Here is a 16,112-nt window from a genome sequence, read left to right as displayed (position 1 = left end):
CCAAACAAAAATCAATCCACATCTATCCAGCCGAAATTTGATTCCCAACCTGTCATAAACACACAGACCAATCTCCTGTGGCAATGAAAGCTCAAATGGATTTCTTACCCAATGCCATCAACTCTTCTTCTATCAGCTCCTCCCACCAAAATCCTTTAAGATAATATCAGTTCTGAGCTCCCCAAATATAATGTAAAAGGGGATTAGCTTTTAATTCAGAGCTGGAAATGGATTGGGATAGGCGTTGACAGAGTTGGGGAGCTTGGCACAGAATTGTCAGTAAGTCAGTGTGATGTGGATTAATAAGTGGCATGTCAGGTGGCCAAAACATCCACATCAAGGTACTCCCTCATAGGCACCAGCTCTTCAGTTTATCTAATACAATTTGCATGACTTTACTGTTGACTGGCAAAGAGCAAATGGTGAAAAACAAGCTGTTTAAATATTTTTCCTTGTAACCACTTTTCTTTCCAAGAAGATAAAGATCATTACAAGAAGCCCTTGAGCCTGATATAACTGAAGGCTGTGTTAGGTGGATTTTATTTGCCAGCAGAGGAAATAATGAAAAATGCCAAGCAGGAAATCTTTACCAATTGGCTTTAAGTCCACGGCAGGGAACCAAAAACTCTGATGTTTCACTTCTTCACTCAAGAAGCGCGGTCCCCACCACTTAGTGTAAGTTTATCAGGGACAATCAACAATAATGCTCAAATGCTGCTTGTTATCTGCTAATGTCTCAGGAGTCGATGAATGTTTACAGTCCTACAGCATGGAAACAGGCCATTCAGCCCACTGAGTTTGTGCTGACCATCAAACACTCATTTACACAAATCCCATTTTATTCTCTCCACATTTCCATCAACTTCATCATTCAACATTCCAGATTCTGCAACACACCTATACATTAGGGGAATTTACTGCAGCCAATTAGCCCACCATACCACTTGTTTTTATGACGTGGGAGGAAACTAGAACACCTGGTGGTCTCAGGGAGAAAGTGCAAATACCAGAGACAGATAGTACCAGAGATCAGGATTTAACCCAGGTTACTAGACTCATGCTGGCTTGGTGGCAATTATTACGGATTAAGCATCGTGACCATTTTTAGGACTTTCAGCCATATTTTGTTCAGCTTTTTTTTCTTTCCTTTAATGAATTCTACAACTTGGATCTGGCAGCTCTTCAACACTGTTTGACTCTTCACAGCCAACATAAAAAATTCAACAAGACATTAAGCCAGGAAATTCTGCAAGGTGCCCAAAACATCTGTTTTCACCGATTTTCTGCATCGTTTTATGTTCTTTGCATGGAAATTGGAACCTCATGAATCCAAGTTTAGAATTTGTGGCGCACAAAGAATCTTTTTCAATGGGGAATATATAACCTGGCACAATAATTTCTACATTTCTAAGGCCATTTAACGATCAGAATTAACAGCTGTACAGTTTCAAAAGAAACACAGCAACTAGCTCCAAAATATTCCTTCAGAGGTGAATTGAGAAAATGGCAGCTGCCAATATATCAATGTTAACAGTAGCTTGAATTCCAAGAAATATAACAGTGCAATGTTGTTTTTCCAGAATGAACTACAAAAACAACCATTCAGGCTCACTTTGTGTCAATCTAGAAATTCAACAGGGAAGGAGTTACATGAAACGCCATAATTTCCCATGCAACCTACTTCCTGCTGCTGTACTTCGCTCCATGTCGGGTATCTGCCTAACTCTACAATCCATCTCCCATTCAGTTCTGTTTCTGAATTAAAATCATGCTCTTGTTTGAATGAATGAATGAATAAGTTTATTGGCCAAGTATTTACATACAAGGAATTTGCCTTGATGCTCCGCCCGCAAGTGACAACATGACATACAGTGACAGTTAGGAATAGCACATAAAACATTAATAATATAACATTATTGATTAAATATATGAATTAAATAAAATACCGGAGCAAAAGGATGCAACAGATTTTTGGTTATTGAGTAGAGCTACTACTCGTGGAAAAAATATGTTTTTATGTCTAGCTGTGGCAGCTTTGACAGTCCGGAGTCGCCTTCCAGAAGGAAGTGATTCAAAGAGCTTGTGGGGTGAGAGGGGTGAGAGATGATCTTGCCCGCTCGCTTCCTGGCCCTTGCAGTGAACAGTTCATCAATGGAGGGAAGGTTGCAGCCAATAACCTTCACAGCTGATCGGATGATTCGCTGCAGCCTCCAGGTGTTGTGCTTGGTGGCTGAGCCAAACCAGACCATGATGGAGAAGGTGAGGACAGACTCTACGATGGCCGTATAGAATTGGACCATCATTGCCTGTGGCAGATTGTGCTTCCTCAGCTGCCGCTGGAAGTACATCCTCTGTTGTGCCTTTTTGACTGTGGAGTCGATGGTGGTCCTCCATTTAAGGTCCTTGGAGATGATGGTTCCCAGGAACTTAAAAGACTCCACAGATGTGACTGTGGTGTTGTTGATGGTGAGTGGGGTGAGGGGAGGGGGAGCTCTCCTAAAGTCTACAATCAATTTCATTGTCATAAGAGCATTGAGCTCCAGGTTGTTGCGATGGCACCAGGACGCCAGCTATGTCACTTCCTATCTGTAGGCAGATTCCTCCCCATCCCGGATTAGTCCAATCAGGGTTGTGTTGTCCGCAAACATGAGAAGCTTGACAGAGGAGTCAGTGGAGGTGCAGTCATTGGTGTAGAGAGAGTAAAAGAGAGGAGAGAGTATGCAGCCTTGCGGTGCTCCTAGGCTGAGCGTTTGCGTGTCCGAGATGTGCTTTTACAGCCTCTCATGCTGCTTCCTGTCTGTCAGGAAGATGGTGATCCACCGACAGATGGGTTCAGGTACAGTCAACTCGGAAAGTTTGGAGTTTAGTAGCTCTGGCACAATGGTGTTGAATGCAGAGCTAAAATCAACAAACAAAATCCTCGCATAGGTCCCCTGGTGGTCTAGGTGCTGGAGGATGAAGTGCAGGCCTAGGTTGACTGTGTCATCCACAGATCTATTGGTCCGATATGCAAACTGCAGAGGGTCCAGCAGGAGGTTTGTGATATTTTTCAGCTTGGCCAGCACAAGCCTTTCAAGGGTCTTCATGACTACAGTGGTCAGTGTGACAGGCCTGTGGTCATTAAGACCAGTAATCCTTGCCTTTTTGGGTACAAGAACAATAGTGGAGGCTTTGAAGCAAGCAGGGACAGTACAGGTTTGCAGGGACTGGTTGAAAATGTCTGTGTAGACCAGTGCCAGTTGTTCGGCACAGAGCTTGAGAGTGGAGGGGGAAACATTGTCCGGTCCTGGAGATTACCGGACTTCTCTGTTTTCTGAACAGCCTCTCCACCTCCTCTATTTTTATTGCTGATGATGGAGAAGTGATGTTGTGCAGCATGGAGGGGATGGGTAATTGGGTGTTAAGTGGTGATTGGAGTGGGGTGGGTGGGAAAGGGCCCAGTCTTTTCAGACTGGAGTCATGCTTTTGCCCTCTGCACAGCCAAAAGGTTTGGGTAGGACAAATGAAGGGTGAATTTCCAGCATACAGTGAGAAAGATTTGCGTTTTGATTGTATCTTTCACAGGCTCAGGATGACCCAAGCTTATTGATGACCAATTAATTCCCTTTCTACCTGCCCTCACTGTTGCAATGTAGGCAATGAGGTTGGCAATTTGTGCAAGGCAAGATCCCACAGAAATAGCAAATGCCATTGGCATTCAATTACTCCATAACCACCCAGTGACTGTGTCATTAACAAAGAATTGAACATTTCATTTGATGACATTAGCTGGGTCACTGAGATGAAGGGAAAAGAGGCTGGGATCAATTTCCTGATTATTATGTGATAGGATATTGGAGCTGTATTTCAATCACTTGAAACTGAAGCATGAGCTATTTAAAAATAGGTGATATTTTTACTAGGTAGACTTAAGCAAGGATCTAGCTGAGAGTCTTGCATTTAAACTGAAAGTTTCTAACGGACACCTAGAAAGACATAAAGGTCAACACTCTAATCAACAAGTGGATAACATTTGTTAGAAATAAAATGTATTCAACATCAGTACTTAAGAGAAGAGGAGACACTGAAGTCAATTCAAGCAATTCACTTTCTCAATGCCAATTAGACATGAGGGTTGAATGCTGGTGAGGAATGCTCACCTCCTGAGAAATTAATAAATAAGAAATCTAACATTTCTCATTCTTTCTCCAATCTGCGCCAGGACCATATTGATTGAATATCCAAACAGATGGCTTATTCTCCAAATCAGACTGCGTTGAATGGTGCAGCTCAGAAATACCACCATCCGCAAGGGAAATGAACCTCATCTGGCAAGTGCTGTGAGTAGAATACAGTAGGAATATGGACGGAATGAAACCTGGTTTGCGAGTTTGTGCTTTGAGAAGACAAATCAGAGGCTGGGAGTTTTTGAAATGGTATAAAAATAATTCTGTCACTCACTGGTATCCCAGGCTGTCCTTCAGCTCCCTTTTGGCCAATTAGTCCTTTCTGTCCCTAGAAAGAAATCAAAGCATTTGACAAGAGACATTTTTCTTTCCCCACTTCATCAAAAAGTTACACTGAGACTTTGTCAGTACTTTTAGATTTGTAAACTAGACATTGACAAGGATTCAACGTGACTGGTCCACTTTCCTTTGGAAATTTCATGCACATAGACTGGGAAATGCCCTATAATAAGTGGATTAATTTTTTCAGTATTTATTTTTTGTTTCGTAATCATTAATGCTCATCACAGATGTTAACAAAAATGACGTGCAACAACTTTGGGTGCCTGTTAAGTACAAATAAATTGAAATTACTGACAGCAACACTCAAAGGCACATTAACTTATTTAATGAGAACATGACCACTGTCTTGTGCATTTCACGGACTAACAAGTTAATGAAAATGTTAATTCTGCAGAACTCAATATATTTCTCTCTCAGAATTTTATTGTTGAAAGGAATAACAATCTTAAAAAAAAAAATTTTCATGAGTGTTTTGATTTTGTGACCACTTAAAATCAAAAACACCCTACATTGTTGAAATGTGGTTTCTGGCCGCTGAGATGATAGTCAACCTAGAAACATAGAAACATAGAAAATAGGTGCAGGAGTAGGCCATTCGGCCCTTCAAGCCTGCACCGCCATTCAATATGATCATGGCTGATCATCCAACTCAGTATCCTGTACCTGCCTTCTCTCCATACCCCCTGATCCCTTTAGCCACAAGGGCCACATCTAACTCCCTCTTAAATATAGCCAATGAACTGGCCTCAACTACCTTCTGTGTCAGAGAATTCCAGAGATTCACCACTCCCTGTGTGAAAAATGTTTTTCTCATCTCGGTCCTAAAAGATTTTCCCCTTATCCTTAAACTGTGACTCCTTGTTCTGGACTTCCCCAACATCGGGAACAATCTTCCTGCATCTAGCCTGTCCAACCCCATAAGAATTTTGTAAGTTTCTATAAGATCCCCCCTCAATCTTCTAAATTCTAGCGAGTACAAGCCGAGTCTATCCAGTCTTTCTTCATATAAAAGTCCTGACATCTGAGGAATCAGTCTGGTGAACCTTCTCTGCACTCCCTCTATGGCAAGAATGTCTTTCCTCAGATTAGGAGACCAAAACTGTACGCAATACTCCAAGTGTGATCTCACCAAGACCCTGTATAACTGCAGTAGAACCTCCCTGCTCCTATACTCAAACCCTTTTGCTATGAATGCTAACATACCATTTGCTTTCTTCACTGCCTGCTGCACCTGCATGCCTACTTTCAATGACTGGTGTACCATGACACCCAGGTCTCGTTCCATCTCCCCTTTTCCTAATCGGCCACCATTCAGATAATAGTCTACTTTCCTGTTTTTGCCACCAAAGTGGATAACCTCACATTTATCCACATTATACTGCATCTGCCATGCATTTGCCCACTCACCCAGCCTATCCAAGTCACCTTGCAGCCTCCTAGCATCCTCCTCACAGCTAACACTGCCCCCCAGCTTCGTGTCATCCGCAAACTTGGAGATGTTGCATTCAATTCCCTCGTCCAAATCATTAATATATATTGTAAATAGCTGGAGTCCCAGCACTGAGCCTTGCGGTACCCCACTAGTCACTGCCTGCCATTCTGAAAAGGACCCGTTTACTCCTGCTCTTTGCTTCCTGTCTGCCAGCCAGTTCTCTATCCACATCAATACTGAACCCCCAATACCGTGTGCTTTAAGTTTATATACTAATCTCTTATGTGGGACCTTGTCGAAAGCCTTCTGAAAGTCCGGATATAACACATCCACTGGTTCTCCCTTATCCACTCTACTAGTTACATCCTCTAAAAATTCTATAAGATTCGTCAGACATGATTTACCTTTCATAAATCCATGCTGACTTTGTCCAATGATTTCACCACTTTCCAAATGTGCTGCTATCCCATCTTTAATAACTGACTCTAGCAGTTTCCCCACTACCGATGTTAGACTAACTGGTCTGTAATTCCCCGTTTTCTCTCCCTCCCTTTTTAAAAAGTGGGGTCACATTAGCTACCCTCCAATCCTCAAGAACTACTCCAGAATCTTAAGAGTTTTGAAAAATTATCACTAATGCAACCACTATTTCTGGGGCTACTTCCTTAAATACTCTGGGATGCAGCCTATCTGGCCCTGGGGATTTATCGGCCTTTAATCCATTCAATTTACCTAACACCACTTCCCGGCTAACCTGGATTTCGCTCAGTTCCTCCATCTCATTTGACCCCCGGTCCCCTGCTATTTCCGGCAGATTATTTATATCTTCCTTAGTGAAGACAGAACCAAAGTTGTTATTCAATTGGTCTGCCATGTCCTTGTTCCCCATGATCAATTCACCTGTTTCTGACTGCAAGGGACCTACATTTGTTTTAACTAATCTTTTTCTCTTCACATATCCATAAAATCTTTTGCAGTCAGTTTTTATGTTCCCTCTGTTGCACAACTCTCTTAGAAATACATGTTAATCAAGAGGCCCTAATCTACAGAGAAGTTGAGCAGGCTAGGATTTTTATTCCTTGGAGCATAGGAGATTAATGGGTAATCCTACAGAGGTTTATAAGATCGTGAGGGGAATAGACAGGGTGAATAGATAAGAGCCTTTTACCCAGAGTAGGGAAATCAAGAAACAGAGGAATTAGATTTAAGGTGAGAGGGGAAAGATTTAATAGGAACTTGAGGGGCAACTTTCTCTTAATGGGTGGTGGGTATATGGAACAAGCCGCCTGAAGAGGTACTTGAGGCAGGTACTATAACAACATTTAAAATATATTAGGACAGGTACATGGATAGGACAGGTTTAGAGAAAAATGGGCCAAATGCGGGAAGGTGGGACTTCCGATGATGCGTCACCTTGGTCGGCATGGGCAAGCTGGGCTGAAGGGCCTTTTTCCATGCTGTATTATTCTATGATTTTATCATCACCCTCAGAATTGCCATCCCCAGTTATGTGTGGCAAATGTTCTCGTGTAGTTTGATTGGCTTCATACCCAGAACCACATCTTAGGTACCCCAAAACATCTTTGACACAAGATGGTTTGGAATGTGAAAATGCCTTTCAGAGGTGATTCATTATTTGATATTCGAGCTATTCTTGCAAATGTTGAGGATCGTATTGGCAGATAATTTATATTTATTAATGTTATGTGGGATTACTGCTAAAGTAACCCGGTTTAAGAGGAGTGGGCCATAATTGAGATACCACACAGAATGTGCATCTCATGTGCATTTGAACATATCAGCTGCAGGCTGATTTAAAGACTGGGCAATATGGTTGTACACCGAGCCATTGTGTGTTACTGAGACATTAATACATATTGACCCTGTAGAGCTTAATCTCCAATGCTGTTGTACACAAATTGCATTAAAGAGAGATGGATTGATAGAAGACATAAATAAAAATAAAAGGAAATGATTAGGCTCAAACTTAGATGACATCTCTGGTCTCCATTTTCTTCATGTCCATTGCATTTAGAAACTCAAGTATCTCTCCCTGCAAAGGCAGTGTCTTCATGGATGTATTAAGACAAAACAATTCATTTTTCACGTGCATCCAATGTATTGGAGATTAGTTTACAACATGGCATACTTAACACTACCTTGGCGCAGACTGAATATCCCAGATAGTCTGTGACAGAGCCAAGTCATAGAGAATAACGTTAAGTAACAGTGGTAAATGACCACTTCTATCCACAGGGCAGAACATGTTACGTGAGATCTTTAACTGTAAACTGAGCAAAAAGGAGCAATTGGTGGAATAAAGAACGAGAGACCTGCGTGTCACCCTAGTCTCCAACCCATTGATAGGATGAACAAACACATCAGCTTTTACATTAATTACTTGCCTTATCATTGAGCTTTTTTTCCCCCCAACAGCAATTCATGAGGTCCTGGAATATACAGGTACCACTGCACATTCACATGTGTTTTCCACTCGCTGAGAGGCAGCACTGTGTGTTGCTGAGCGTTTTTAAGACAACATTTTAAGGTTAACCCTAATGCAAACCATACTTCCTTTGAAAAGCAAATCTTTTCCTCACCTCCACCCCCATTCAGTGCATATTTGAGGCAACATTTGCTTTTGGACTTTTTCATCCAGGATGTTCTACTGCCAACCATTAAGCGGTCGCTTATCTTCAAAAGGCCAACTCTGCCTTTCTGACCTTGTGAACTGCATCAGTATATGCTTCGACTTCTGCACTCCAAACAATGTTCTATTTCTCAAAAGCAGAACTCGAATAAGTCTGACCAGTGTTTTAAGAGCTGTTGGCCGTTAAGAACAAATTCAGCTGCTGGCCCGCCCCACTTAGTGTTCTGTGCCAAAACCACCAGAATAAAATTCGAATGAATGACCTTGCACTATGGAACAGACAGTGTATTAGACTGCAGACTGATACAACACCCAAAGTGTGTTGGTCCTGGCACCAATGTGATTCATGATTTCATAATCATAACTATAAATGCTGCATGGACAATAAAATTCAGATCCAGATCAAATGTGAGCATAGACGGTAATTACCTTAAGGCCTTGTGGTCCTGGGGCCCCGGGAAGACCTCGAAAACCCTGAATAGGAGAACGAGTTTAGTCATGTGCATCCTTGTAATCATCCAAAATCTTCACAGAGATGCCTTGTGAAGCTCCTGACATGTGCAACAGCAAAGAATGACAGCTTCACATGAATCAGATAAACATTTTCATAACTGAACTCTAAAGTAAGAAAGTTATGTTCCCTCATTTGCTGATCTACACTATTCTACTCACTCACTTCTGCTTCCAATACATGATCAACATAAACAAATGAAAGGTACAGTGCAACTGCTGTGTAACAATCGAATGTTTGCAGACAATTTGGAGTTGGAAGGCAATTTTGATTTGGACCCAAATCGCTGATTTTTGGCATCCCGCAGATGCAGTCTTGTTCTTTACTGAAATCATTTTCTTCCTCTATGTCATCAGCTGTCCAAAAATAACACGACAAAACCTGAGGTTTGTCTTTCTGCCCTTGGATTCCATCCAAATTGATCAGTCCATGCTGTGTGCGAGTGAATAATTTTGCGCATTGATGTTGTCCAAGCAGGTTTGTGCTTATGCCTTTGTGCTATCAAGATCTTTACCTTCTGATGGTAGTTGAGTAGCTTGGTGATACCAGCACTCAGTTGCTCATGCTGGATAGAAGCTCCAGCATTTACACACCCATGAACAGGTGACGGTTTACCTGAACACAGCTCTGTCCTTGCCTTAGTCTCTCAGTCTTTAAATACAGGATGGCCAACAAAGTTGTCTACACCTTGTCATATATTGTGTTTGTACATTACTGAATCAAAATAACTTTATTTCATTGAAATATTTTCAATGAAAGATGGATAAAGAAAACAACTGAGAAAAGAAAATCAAAGTAAAACCAAATGTATTTTTATTTAAAAAAGTTATCAACAACATTCTGACTCCACACTTACAATAGACAATAGGTGCAGGAGTAGGCCATTCGGCCTTTCGAGCCAGCACCGCCATTCAATGTGATCATGGCTGATCATCCCCACTCAGTACCCCGTTCCTGCCTTCTCCCCATATCCCCTGACTCCGCTATTTTTAAGAACCCTATCTAGCTCTCTCTTTAAAGTATCCAGAGAACCTGCCTCCACCGGATTCTGAGGCAGAGAATTCCGCAGACTCACAATTCTCTGTGATAAATAGTGTTTCCTCGTCTCCGTTCTAAATGTTCTTTGTCAGTAACAGATAGGTTGTAACCATGGCATTTAAACATTTGCTCACCATGAAATGGACATGCCAAAACATTTAATTTGGTATCTGCCATGTAAATACCTGCATGTCACAGCATTCCATATATTTCAAAGTCACCTTTCGCAAGGAGAATCTACTGTAGAGAGCATTTCGAAAATCATGGCATATCATTCTACAAGCTCCACAGGTCTATGTTTCCTACACTTATCCAATTGCTGGATGGTACTGTATCTTACCCTCTTCGCTGCTTTTGCAAAATTCCTGGTTCCTTGTTAGAAATATTACACTCCATCGGAAAAATGTAGTTTTATATATTTTAGAAGAGCATAAGAGCACCTCTCATAGATCAGCTGCCCATAGTTCCCGCTACCCTTGATCAGTTCTGACTTCCAGTGCCGTCTGTGTGGAGTTTATATGTTACATAGAAACATAGAAAATAGGTGCAGGAGTAGGCCATTCGGCCCTTCGAGCCCGCACCGCCATTCAATATGATCATGGCTGATCATCCAACTCAGTATCCTGTACCTGCCTTCTCTCCATACCCCCTGATCCCTTTAGCCACAAGGGCCACATCTAACTCCCTCTTAAATATAGCCAATGAACTGGCCTCAACTACATTCTGTGGCAGAGAATTCCACAGATTCACCACCCTCTGTGTGAAAAAAGTTTTCCTCATCTCGGTCCTAAAAGATTTCCCCCTTATCCTTAAACTGTGACCCCTTGTTCTGGACTTCCCCAACATCGGGAACAATCTTCCTGCATCTAGCCTGTCCAACCCCTTAAGAATTTTGTAAGTTTCTATAAGATCCCCCCTCAATCTTCTAAATTCTAGCGAGTACAAACCGAGTCTATCCAGTCTTTCTTCATATGAAAGTCCTGACATCCCAGGAATCAGTCTGGTGAACCTTCTCTGTACTCCCTCTATGGCAAGAATGTCTTTCCTCAGATTAGGAGACCAAAACTGTACGCAATACTCCAGGTGTGGTCTCACCAAGACCCTGTACAACTGCAGTAGAACCTCCCTGCTCCTATACTCAAATCCTTTTGCTATGAATGCTAACATACCATTCGCCTTCTTCACTGCCTGCTGCACCTGCATGCCTACTTTTAATGACTGGTGTACCATGACACCCAGGTCTCGTTGCATCTCCCCCTTTCCTAATCGGCCACCATTCAGATAATAATCTACTTTCCTGTTTTTGCCACCAAAGTGGATAACCTCACATTTATCCACATTATACTGCATCTGCCATGCATTTGCCCACTCACCCAGCCTATCCAAGTCACCTTGCAGCCTCCTAGCATTCTCCTCACAGCTAACACTGCCCCCCAGCTTCGTGTCCTCTGCAAATTTCGAGATGTTGCATTCAATTCCCTCGTCCAAATCATTAATATATATCGTAAATAGCTGGGGTCCCAGAACTGAGCCTTGCGGTACCCCACTAGTCACTGCCTGCCATTGTGAAAAGGACCCGTTTACTCCTACTCTTTGCTTCCTGTCTGCCAGCCAGTTCTCTATCCACATCAATACTGAACCCCCAATACCGTGTGCTTTAAGTTTGTATACTAATCTCTTACGTGGGACCTTGTCGAAAGCCTTCTGGAAGTCCAGATATAACACATCCACTGGTTCTCCCTTATCCACTCTACTAGTTACATTCTCGAAAAATTCTATAAGATTCGTCAGACATGATTTACCTTTCGTAAATCTATGCTGACTTTGTCCAATGATTTCACCACTTTCCAAATGTGCTGCTATCCCATCTTTAATAACTGATTCTAGCAGTTTCCCCACTACCGATGTTAGACTAACTGGTCTGTAATTCCCCGTTTTCTCTCTCCCTCCCTTTTTAAACATGTGACCACATGTTTCCTCCCCCATCCAAAACACATGCAGACTAGTAGAATAATTGGCCACTGTAAATTGCACCTCGTGTGTGGATAAGTGGAAGAATCTGCCAGTGGAGTGGTGAAAAATAATGTGAATGCATGGTGAATAAAGTGGGATCAATGTGGGATTAGAGAAAGTGGGTGCTTGATGATCAGCACGGACTTCATGGGCCAATGGATCTGTTTGCATGCTGTATGATGCTATTGCATTGCTGCATTGCTCTACATACAATACAAATTCGCGAAAGGGAGCTATTGTTACGGAATCATGTCATTGCAGTAAAGCTGTAATTGTTTGTTTCATAAGCAGCATCAATGAAGTCTTGCTCCATGTCGGAGCACAATAAATAAGCAAATCTGGACAAATTACATTGAAAGCACTGCACAACAATCTAACTAAAATTTCAAAAGTATCAGAAAGAAACCTGGAAAACGGAGCACCGCACACTTTTCTGTCCTGACTAGTCATATATTTTGAAAATAAATTAGATCTTTATTCTCTGTAGATTAGAAAAAATGAAGGGCAATCTTGATGAAAAGAGGCATAACAGAACAGATGTAGCAACAAGGAACTGTAGACGCTAGTTTACCAAAACAAGACACCATGCTGGAGTAACTCAGCAGGTCAGGCAGCATTTCTGGAGAACATGGATAGGCAACGTTTTGGGTCAGGACCCTTGTTCGGACTGATTGTAGGATGGATAAGAAAGCTGGAGGAGCGGTAGAGATGGGATAGAGCCTGACAAGTAGCAGGAGAATACTGGTGGGGGATGGGGCAGGGGGGAGGGAGTGGTTGTGGGTTGTCTGCAATCTGCCAAAAAGGAAAAGACAAAAAAAGTATGAGATAAGGATAGGAAACCAGAGGAAGGAATATAGGTGGAAGGGGTTGGGGAGAAGGTGAAATGAAGAAAGGGTGTGCATCCAGGTGGGGCACAGGGAAAAGAGGAGGAGGAAATGTGTGTATGTGCGGTAAGAGGGGAGGGGGAGGGGGTTGTGGGTTAGATACCTAAATTTAGATCATTCAATGTTCATACATTTGGGCTGAAAGCTACCCATACGTGCAGTTTCTCCAGTTAATGTGTGGCCTCTGGCAATGGAGGAGGCTCAGGATGGGAATGAAAGGGGAGTCAAAATGGTAAGCAACCGGGATACCTAGCACGCCGTAGCAGACCATTTAACTCCCCTTCCGGATTTTAAGTCTGCTTCCCATTCCCAAACGGACCCTTCTGGTCTGGGCCGCCATCATTGCCGGAGTGAGGACACGTGGAAACTGGAGGAAGGGCACTCATATTTCCACTTGAATTCCCCAATTTTAGATAACTAACCTACGAGCTCTTTCCCCCCCCCTTCCCCCTCTTCCCTGTGCAGAACCTAGATGTGGACCATTTTCTCCCTTTCCCTTTACCTCTGTCCCATTTCACCTATATTCCTTCCACTACCTTCTTATTCATGCCTTTTCTGCCCTTATCTCACATTTTTTATCTTTTCATCTCCGACCTTTGTCCTGTCATCTGCCATTGAAATCCCCCTCACCCGTATTCACCTATCACTTGCTGGGCTTTGTCTTGCCCCATCTCTCTTACAGAAATCTCCCCTCTTCCCCCCCACCCCCACCCCCCACTACAATCAGCCCGAAGATGGATCCCAACCCGAAACGTCAACGATCCATATTCTCGAGCGATGCTGCCTGACCTGCTGAATTACTCCAGCATTTTGTGTCTTTTTTTCGGATAGATGTCAAGATGTTCCCACTATCTGGAGTATCTGGAATGAGGGGACATAGTTACAAGATTTGGGGAAGGTTATTTAAAATTGTGGTGTTGGAATTTCTCGCAAATGGAGGTAAATCTCTGAAATTCTCCACCTCAGAGGATTACGGAGGCTAGTTCTTTATCAGCATTGGAGGAAGTAGATATATTTTTAGAACTTGGAGAATTGCAGGCAATGGGGATCTGGAGGAGAAGATGAGGCTAGGAACAGATCAGTTATTATCAAATTGTATAGTAGGGCAAGCTAGAGGGGCTGAATGGTTACTCCTGCTCTTATCTTCTCATGTTCTTAAGCGATATCAATAAAAAGTGTCCCACTAAATATGCATTGAAGACAATAAAGATCTTTTCAGGCAGTGAATAAAGGACAATAATTTCACTTTCCCTCGAGCTCAATTAAATAAATTTGCATATCATTATTGTTATAGCTACTCCTCCATCACTTGCTATGCCAATGTGATGTAAACTTGCAGTGCGACCATGCGGGAAGAGTGTTTCCATGAATTCCTTTATGAATTTCTTTCTGCTCCTGTAATGTTGGAGCATTGCTATAGGTAATTTCAACATTCATTCGCAGCACAGTTGGCACAGCATTAGAGTTGCTGCCTTACAGCACCAGAAACCCGGGTTCAATCCTGACTATGGGTGCTGTATGTACGGAGTTTGCACATTCTCCCCGTGACTGAATGGGTTTTCTCTGGGTGCTCCGGTTTCCTCCCACATTCCAAAGACGTACAGGTTTGTATATTAATTGTCTTTGTTAAATTGTCCCTAGTGTATAGGATAGTGCTAGTGTAAGGGGATTATTGGTCGGCGTTACTTATTGAACTAAAAATCTTCCCATTATCTTCCCATCCATCCAATTTACTAAGTCATGAAGTAAGCAGATTTAGTCTAGATTTTGATCTTAATGTATAGTGGCAACTGAAAGACTATTTAAATGATATAAATATTATAAATTATTAAAAATCCTGTACCCTCTGTGCCATTTGTTTGCCTAACTTTTATCTTGATTAAATTTGTTATTATTGATGATGCAATCTTCTCTTGGGCCGCGCTAACCTTCATCATATATAGAATCGAGCTACTGTGGTTAATGTGGCTTAATGTGTTTATCAGTTATTTTGAGAATCTCCTCGTGAATGAATTTTCGATTATTTTCAGATGTCCCATTTAAGATCAAACATTTCGCAGCTGTGACAGACAGGCTATCTTTGAAGCCAAAATGAAATTCAGTCATAACAGTTGCGTATGCCAAACAATGTTCCTTGAGCGTCATTTTGAATCTCCGTGACAAGAGTTGTCATTGTTATCAATGGGTTGTTTCAAGTGCCGACACACCTCTGTGGTACCATTCTATGCCCGTCCACACCTGGATACCATTTGACATTCTACTCATTACCTGGTGAATATAATGACACTGGAGCCTCACAACTGTGAGATCCGTTTCCTCACACAAAGTTCAGATCCACCCTAACGAGTTTTATTGTGCAATGATGGGAGATGACGCAGCATCAATGGAAAGGGCTGCAAGGTTAAGGTGTCGGATTGATGAGCTTTTTTTCCAAAACTGGAATAGTGAGAAGTTAAACACATTTTAAGTTGCAGAGAAGGGGAAGGGGTGAAGCAAACAAAGGGTGGAGGCCAAGAAAGACTGAATGACACAAGTGGTGGTGGTACTAGCTGGTGAAGGCTTGTGCATCACGGCCAATATCTCTGGAGGAGGGGCAAGTAGAAGAAGAGTGATAAATATGGAAGAGGAGATACAAATACAAATAAAATATATCAATGATATATTGACGTGAGAAAACTTGAAGAAACAAAAATTGCAGATTTGGAAATATTAAATCAAACAGAGAATGCTAGAAATACTCGGCAGGTCAGGCAGCACCTATCGAGAGAAGCTGAGTTAATGATGCAGGTCGATGCTTTCCATGAGAAGAGAAATATTTTTGTTTATCAAGTAAGTTCTATCTCTGTTCCCTAAGTGCATTGACCTAGATAGGCACAGATAGGATTGTCAAGGCAGAACCTATAGAGAGAAGCAGGATTAATGATTGAAACGCTGGGCAGGTTTGAGGCACAAGTTGCTGAGTGGAAGGTGCTTTCTTGAGGGTAAGGGATACCAGCATTGGAATGCCTAGAGCTTGAGAAAACACAGTGACATTGAGTGGACATTCCAATTCGTGGGGGGGGGGGAAAGCAAGCTT

At 42.2% G+C, this 16,112-nt stretch overlaps 1 protein-coding gene across 2 annotated transcripts in view; it reads right to left on the bottom strand.

The window, feature by feature from the left end:
* The window catches only part of LOC116971861 (collagen alpha-1(XXI) chain-like), a 165,516-nt gene that overhangs the window by 19,817 nt on the left and 129,587 nt on the right, over positions 1-16,112 (bottom strand). For both annotated transcript variants that reach the window (XM_033019024.1, XM_033019023.1), the window contains 2 exons: positions 9,020-9,064; positions 4,441-4,494 (listed from right to left, as the gene is read on the bottom strand). In XM_033019024.1, coding sequence (XP_032874915.1) covers positions 4,441-4,494; positions 9,020-9,064 — 99 coding nt within the window. The remainder of the gene's footprint in view (positions 1-4,440; positions 4,495-9,019; positions 9,065-16,112) is intronic.

This window comes from Amblyraja radiata, chromosome 4, assembly GCF_010909765.2.
Source record: "Amblyraja radiata isolate CabotCenter1 chromosome 4, sAmbRad1.1.pri, whole genome shotgun sequence".
NCBI lineage: Eukaryota > Metazoa > Chordata > Chondrichthyes > Rajiformes > Rajidae > Amblyraja > Amblyraja radiata.
The sequence above is the reverse complement of the archived record's forward strand: the minus strand, read 5'-3'. Positions and strand labels throughout refer to the sequence as shown.